Here is a 7,671-nt window from a genome sequence, read left to right as displayed (position 1 = left end):
GAAAGCTGTCAGCAGCACTGGAGACTGGGAGTCCTAGGGAGACCAAGCTAGAAATGTAATAGTGGGCAGGGGTGGAACTCAGGCTGCCTCTGAAGCCCCTGTGCCTTGGGCACTTTTCCCAGTGCTCTCCAACACCATCAGTATCTTTGCCCTGCTCCTTCTCTGCCTTAGGGTGAAGGCACAGCCCCAGCACAACATCCTCTCTGGGAGTATGAAACATCATGTACACAGGACAGCAACCTTCCTGGCCAGCACCTGGGCTGAGAGCTGCTCTTTTTAGCTCACCTGTAGTGCAGCAGTTCCTTCAAAGCTGGTTGTGGCTCCTGTGCTAACATCCACAACAGCAGAGTCAGCCCAACGTGGCCTCCAGATGGGTGGGTGCCTCTCCCTGCTCTCTGCAAAGCAAAGCCTGGAGTGGCTGCACCCAGGCAGATGAGATCTTGTCACCCCTGCACAGGGCACACAGGGAGCAGCTCCCTGTCTCCACAGGAGTCTGGCCAGAGGAGTGAAATGGAAGGATGCAAGAGGCAGGATCCAGTATTCAATAAAACATCTTTATTGTACATGTTGGCTTCTATTGCTTGTATCCCCTCCCCAGTCCCATGTAGTGCAAAAAATTCAGAGAAACAGAGTTCCACATAAATAAGTCAGAGAACTTACAGAGAAATCAAAGTGACAACGGATTGACATGGAGTAGACCAGGTCTGCCTACCAGTGAGGCCAAGCAAAGCTCTGCCCCATGGGACAGGGGCTCCTACCCAGCCTTACTGTCTCACTGCAGACTGACATCAGGGTCCCTGGGCAAAACGTACCCACACACACAGCCTGGAGCCCCCTGCCCAGGGATGCTCCCCTGCTGGGAAACGGCTCACGTGGGAAATCGCACAACTGACATTTTGGGTGAGACACCACGAACTACAAGTGGCACAGAAGCCACACACAGTTGACAGTTCTCCTCCCCTCAGACAGGGTACTACAGACAGACAGACAGACAGACACAGACACACATCCCCTCCAAGGCCTCCTGCTCAGCCAGGGATGTGCAGCACCAGAAGTGATTCCACCCTGGGATCTCCCAGGGCAGATGCTGACACCTCGTGTCCACACAGTGTGGGTCGGGGTGCTCTGGACCCCCACAAGCTGCTGAGGAACTACTTTGCCTTTTCCTTCCTTCCTTCCTTCTCCTTGCCAGGGAAGCAGTGAGCACCTGCATAGTTAGTACATCAGAGACACAAAAGGCTCCCTCCTCCCCAGGTTTCTGCAAGCAGGCTCAGTGGTGATATTGCTCAGGATGCAGGGGTGGGTGACCCTAGTCCTCAGAAGACAGGACAGCATTGCTCACCATCTGTAGTACACATTGCTGGAGATTACCTCTGGGGCCAAGGGGCACATGGCACAAAATCTCTCCTCAGCCTTCTTACCCTGGTCACTTCCCCTCTGGTTCTGCCTGCCTCCCACAAGGGCAGCAGGCTCCCTGCACACAGCCGGACCAGGAGCTGAGCTGCTGCTCCACCAACTCATTCCTAGTCTGAAACCAGCCCTGTTTCTCCCTTCAGCAGCTCCTCAGCACATCAGGCCAAGGCTCAGCACCTTCTGACACAGCCATGGGGCTTTTAGGCTGATCTTCCCTCAAAGAGGACCTCAGAGCCAGGGGCACCTTGACCGTGTGGGTTGGTACGAGTCCAGCAGAAGACTAAAACCCTGATGTTGCTTGTAGGAATGGGAAGAAAAGGACTGAGGCCTCACTCCTGTGTAGGAACACACACCCCACAGAGCAGCCTTCACCAACTTCATCATTACTTCAAGCAACGCAGAGACCTGCTTAGGACAGACCTTCTGCCACATTGACCAAGAGGCAACCTGGATGAGTAGAGCCTGGGCATTGTGCAGGGTCCTCTGCAATACAGAGAATGGGAGAGCTGCTGAGCTGTGAGAGGCTGAGGCAGGGCTTTGGCAAGTGAGAGGGGAATGAAAAGTGGTTAGAGTCTGTTGTAAAAGCCAAAAAAGGCCTCCTCAGCCTGAGAAGCCCAGATGGTTCTTGGGGAGAGGCTGGGGGGAGAAGCAGCCTGGATTTTTCAGAAGCTGCTGGTCATTTTAGGTGTCAGATGTTAGGCACTGTAAGTGGGCTTGCAAAACATGCAGGCACCTCTCCAGAAGAAAACAGGTCACCATAAAAATGGTCTAGTTGGGGAGTCCCTGTCTCATCTCAAACTCTCCTTTCACCCCAAACTAAAAAGAAGAAATCTCTAGGCCAATAAATACCATGGCAAGTGAAATCTGAACTCTGTAAATGAGGGATGAGAAGGAGCAGGGGGAAGAGGAGAGAGGAATTAGTTCAAAACAAACAGACCATATTTCTAATGCTACATTTGAAAACTATTGAGGTACCAGTGGTTGAGTCATTCCTCTATAATGTGGAGAACACCTGAAAACCTGTCTCAGTTCAAGGCTCACACTCACACCTACAACAAAAACATTGAAAACACCACCCCAGAGATTCCATGGCACAGGTGGGTCTAGGCTTATGACTTACAGTACTAAGTGAATCAATCTTTAGTTAATTAAAGTGGTTGCTTAATTGCCAGGGAGTCGCTAATTGCAAATGGTCCCTTTCTGGCTGTTTTCACTGTACATACAGTGTCTCTCACACACACACATCTACAGAGAACATCTTCCAGGACACAGTCATCATCTCATCAACAAATGAGAAAAGTAATTGCATCCCTCCTGCTGCCTTAAAAGCAGATGGGATAGGGAATACCAGGGGTATAGTGTAAAAAATAAAGGGATATGAAGTCATTAAAAATTAAAATATTAGCATTCAAAAAATAATAACCAAAAAAAAAAAAAAGGCAAAAAATTAACACCCAAAAAAGTAATGCCACGTAATCCTCCTCATTTAGAAGGCTGGACTGTTCTTGCTTAAGAACCAACACCTTTCCATAAACCTGGAATCTGCTTTGCAGAGAGGGGAACAGCAAATAGGCCGATCCATTCCCAGCCAAACTGTGACCCAGGGCCAGGTGCAGAGCAGCAGCCCCACAGTCACTTGAACCTGGGACAGCAATGGCACAGATGCCACCAAGGTGATTCAACCCACCTGCCTGGCTGGGGACTCCCCAGAGCACTGATCAGCTGGGATCTTGGTGCAGGAGGTGGGGCCACGGGAAGTGCTGGAGGGTTCCAGATGCTGCATCCAGTTCTGGCTCCAAACCTCACCTCCTCCAGGCCCTGCCCCTTAGCTGGGCTTCTTCTGTTTGTGTATTTTAAGGCATCAATCAGACACCATTGAGAACCAGACAGTGGCCTCAGAGTCTTGTAACAGTGCACAAAGAGTTTGGCTACAGTGACATTCGAGGAGCAGTTGCACATTCAGCCATGTCCCTGGGAGGATTGCTGTCCACCTCTGTGCTCAGATGTGTGGCACCAGCTGGGTCACGTCAATCCAAGAAGCAGCAATGGTTTAAAGTTTCCCCTCCCCAAAGAAAATTATAGGCCCTTTGGGTGAAAGGTGAGATGGGTCTGAAGGGAGCAGAGAGCACCCCCTCTCCTGGCCCTCTAGAAGAAGAGTGCTGGCCCAGGGAAGCACATTTCTAACTGCTGTGGTCGTGCTGATCCGATGTGTGCACCAAGAGTGGGGGATGGCTCTGGGGGTTCCCAGGAATGGGGGCAGCAGCTGGTACCTTCATTCTCCTCCTACAGTGAGTGGCTGCCCCGTGGGGCGGGCCAGGCTGGCCTAGCGCTGCGCCAGCCTCCCCTGTCCCCTTGAGGTGAGGTAGGTCCTGATTCTTTGTCAAAGGCTCGTTGAAGACACCGACAGGGTGGGCGAGGAAGGGGGTGGGAAGTTGAGGAGTTCCAGCACAGCCACCCCCACGCTGCTCCGGCGTGTGAACATGCAAGAGGCTGCCACCCACTTGTTGGTACGGGGGTTGTACTTCTCGATGGAGTTGAGGCTGGAGCTCCCATCGTTGCCACCCACTGCATAGAGCCACCCATCCATGGCCACCAGGTCGTGGGTGCTTCTGGAACAATCATGCAGAGACCACCAGGGAGTGAGGCTTGAACATGGTGTGTGAGGGGGGGGTGCAGGGGAGCTCAGCACCTCAGGTGAACTGGCCAGAGCTCTGCCAGCCACACAGAGTTGTGCTCAGCCTCACAAATGCTCAGTGAAAACTAACTACAAGGGCTCAAACAGTGGGTGGCAGAGTGCAGGACAGATCCTCCCCTTCACTCTGGTCCCCTCCTTTCACTGGAGAAATGCCACCTCTAAGTAACAGGCCCTAGGAGCCTAAACTCCTTGGGCTTCCAAGCCTTAAATCATCCTGCAGCCAAGCAACATCTCCCAAGTGGCCTCAGCCAGCTACAGCCACACAGACTGGGAATAAACCCCTCTGCAGAAAATGCCTCCTGCAGGGTGTCCCTGCTCTGCCCTGGCACTCCCACCCCGTCCTGCTCTGCATTTTATGGTTTGCTGTGCCCAGCAAGGCAAGGCTCTCGGGGAGGTGGGATCCCCCTTCCTGAGGCTGCCCTGCAGCTCAGGAGTGTGGCACAGCTCCTTACCTGCGGATGTTCATGGGTGCCACGCTCTCCCAGGTGTTGGTTTTGGGGTTGTAGCGCTCAACAGAGTTAAGGCAGCTGGTCCCATCGTTCCCACCAGCCACGTACAGCATCCCCTCCAGCACGGCCACCCCGGCGCTGCTCCGCCGGCTCAGCATGTTGGCAATGGGTGTCCAGGTGTTGATCTGGGAAGAGGCAAGGTTTGCTCATCATCCAGGTGTACAAGCTGCGTGATCCAGGTGTACAAGTTGTTTTCCACGTAGCCCTCACCAGCCCAGTCCTGTGACATCACTCCTGCTCTAACCACACAGCTCCTGACAGAACGGGCCTCCCCTAGAAAGACTTTTGGGGACACCCAGTTCTTTCCCTTCCACTCTCCTGCAGGAAAAGCTGCAGGAGACACCTTTGCAGGCTGGCTCAGGAATGAGCTTTGGCTCATTTAGCTCTGGATTGCAGCCTGGATACTCTGCCCCTGCAGAAGAGCTGGGGAGAGGGCTGACACCTGCTCCATCTCATGGTCACGCATGGTGGCCTAAGTCTCCAAGGAGGCAGACAGGTCTGTGCTGCACAGGCTCATGTGGGCACACCTTCTGCTCCAAGGTGACTGCAGTACTTTGCTAGGAAAGCCTTAAGGCACAGCAGAGGTTTGCTAAGAGACCACATATGGCTGGTGGCTGCATGACCATCCCTGAACGTGTTGAAAAGTCGTGTAGATGTGGTGCTGAGGGACATGCTTTAGCACTGGACTTCATAGAGTTGGGTCAGTGGTTGCACTTGATGATCTTAAAGGTCTTTTACAAGCAGAACGACTGTGATTTTGTGATAGCTGATCTGTCATTGTCTGCTAAGTTCTTTAGCAACTTACATGGCCCTCAGCTTTCTGCAGGGCCCCCTCAAGAAAGGAAAAGGGTTACCAGGCACGTTCTCGTATTTACCTGGGGCTCATACTTTTCTACTGTGGCTAAGTGGGATGAGCTGTCATATCCCCCAACAGCATAGAGGTTGCCTTCTGCAAAGACAATCATAGATGCACAGGAGTTAGGTAAGGAGCATGGCTGTGGTCCCAGCACTGCCTCCCACAGCTCTCACACAGGGTGACACCACACAGGTACAGCTGAGCGCCTCCCCAGGGGCTCCCCCAGCTCCCCCTCCTCTTGCAGCATGGTGAAATATTCATCAGGCAATTTCTCTGGCACACTTCAAGCTTCCCAAATTGCTCATTTGCCTGATGCTTCTTGACGTCCTCATCATGGGAGCTGCAAGTGCTTCCCACCAGAGCATTGGGTTATTTTTAGCAGCAGAGGCTGGAGCAGGGGAAGGCCAATAAAGGCCGTGGCAGACAAGAGCATGAGCTGGTGATGGAGGGGAGGGAACCTCTGAGTCAGCACAGAGAGCTGAAACCAGAGAACAGAGCAGGGGAGAGGAACCATGGGGACACAGCCCAGCAGCCCTGGGATGTAGGGAGCATCCCCAGGGAGGTCCAACACCTGCTGGGGTGCAGATGGGTACTTGCATTAACCCCATGGCTGCACTAATCAGTGCAGTGGCCAGTTGTGTTGCATCCTCCTTACATACAGAACTCAATCAGTGGAGTCAGGAGACACCACAGCATTGCTCCTCATGTTGTGACACCCCTGGAAGAGATAGCTTTGACCCCACACTACTGCTTGGATCATCAGTAAGAGGACTGTCCTGCTTTCATCATGAAAGACTAATAAGGTTGTCTCTTCCTTTCTAGGGACAGATGATCATCCACAGCCAGCCCTCCTGCTCTGAACTAGAAGAGGCACAAAGGAGCTGAGGAACAAGCTGTGGGTTCTCTCAGGAGTTGCCTCCAGAATGTGACAAAACTCAACTATCAGGGAGATCGGGAAGGAGACCAGAGCCAAGGAACATGTCAGGATGTGGCAGAGGAATGGCTGGGCTACCTGGACTCACAGCTAGGGAACCTAGGAAGAAGGGGCAGGAACTAGAAGAGAAGAATGTCGAAAGGAAGCACCAGGAATGCAAGAGACTGCAGAGGAGTCAGTCGGGCCCTCATGCCATCACCCACCTAGTGTTGCCACCCGGACGTAGCGTCTCCTGGTGCTCATGGCAGCGATGGATGTCCAGGTACCCGTCAGAGGGTCGTACCGCTCGGCGCTGCAGCAGGCAGGGACACAGGAACATAAGGTGTGACACTGGCAAAGCCCAGGCCAAAGCTCTTTCATACAAGCCCTCAGGGGCAGCTCCCAAAGAAGCTTGGGAATAGACAGGGAAAACGGAGGGAAGAACTGACAAAGGCTGTGCTCTGTTGTGGCAGAGGGCTACAGAATGGGGTTTTGCCTCTGAAGAAACTTTGCCCAGACCAAAAGACACTGGCCTTGTGGGCTCCCCAGGCACCCAGTGCCAAAGACAGTGCATGCAGGAGCAGTGCAGCAGCAAGGCAATGCCCTACCTGTTTAGGCACGAGGCCCCGTCGTACCCCCCAGCAGCGTAGAGAAGCCCATGAAGTGCTGCTACACCCAGGCAGCTCCTCCTGGTGCCCATGGACACCTCAGGTTGCCAGGAGTTGGTGACAGGATCATAGGACTCCACTGTAGCCAAATCAGAGGTCCCATCGTAGCTGTAGGGAGAAAAAGGGAGAACATGTAATGAGCGGGGAAGCCTGGAATGCTGGTGAGGCTCTGGAGCTGAAGAAGAGCCTTGGGTCCCTGTTACCATCCTCTTCCCCCTTTCCAGCTTCCTTAAGGCAAAGAGCACCCAAAGAGCTGCTGGAAGTGCAGAGCCCTTGGCTGAGCTCTCCTAGGGGCTGCAGGGGCAGCAGATCTCAGAGGGATGAGGAGGGCTGGGCAGTCAGCAAGCTCCAAACAGCCCGCACACGGAAACAGGAGGACGCAGCACCAGCCCAGGACATAACCAACACCAAACTGAGAGCTGGAAAACGCGCTGCTTGGGAGCTGCAGGGCCAGGGAAGTCATTTTGAGCGGCTCCTGCTGCAGTCAGCCAGCCAGGCTCCATCCCACCGGCCCTTCTCAGGGGGCTGCCGAGGGGCTCCTGCCACCCCCTGCCCTCCTTACCCTCCCACAGCGTACAGCTTGTTCCCGATGGCCGCGACGCCCACTCTGGCCCGGC

General features: G+C 53.9%; 1 protein-coding gene across 1 annotated transcript in view; it reads right to left on the bottom strand.

The window, feature by feature from the left end:
• Positions 1–3,793: 3,793 nt before the first annotated feature.
• KLHL17 (kelch-like family member 17) overlaps positions 3,794–7,671 on the bottom strand; it is a 7,723-nt gene continuing 3,845 nt past the window's right edge. The window contains exons 5-10 of the mRNA XM_010005256.1: positions 7,617–7,663; positions 6,995–7,162; positions 6,611–6,699; positions 5,493–5,566; positions 4,561–4,742; positions 3,794–4,022 (exon numbers count right to left, since the gene is read on the bottom strand). Of these exons, the coding sequence (XP_010003558.1) occupies positions 3,794–4,022; positions 4,561–4,742; positions 5,493–5,566; positions 6,611–6,699; positions 6,995–7,162; positions 7,617–7,663 (789 nt within the window). The remainder of the gene's footprint in view (positions 4,023–4,560; positions 4,743–5,492; positions 5,567–6,610; positions 6,700–6,994; positions 7,163–7,616; positions 7,664–7,671) is intronic.

This window comes from Chaetura pelagica, unplaced genomic scaffold (genome assembly GCF_000747805.2).
Source record: "Chaetura pelagica isolate M959 unplaced genomic scaffold, ChaPel_1.0 scaffold159, whole genome shotgun sequence".
Lineage (NCBI taxonomy): Eukaryota > Metazoa > Chordata > Aves > Apodiformes > Apodidae > Chaetura > Chaetura pelagica.
The sequence above is the reverse complement of the archived record's forward strand: the minus strand, read 5'-3'. Positions and strand labels throughout refer to the sequence as shown.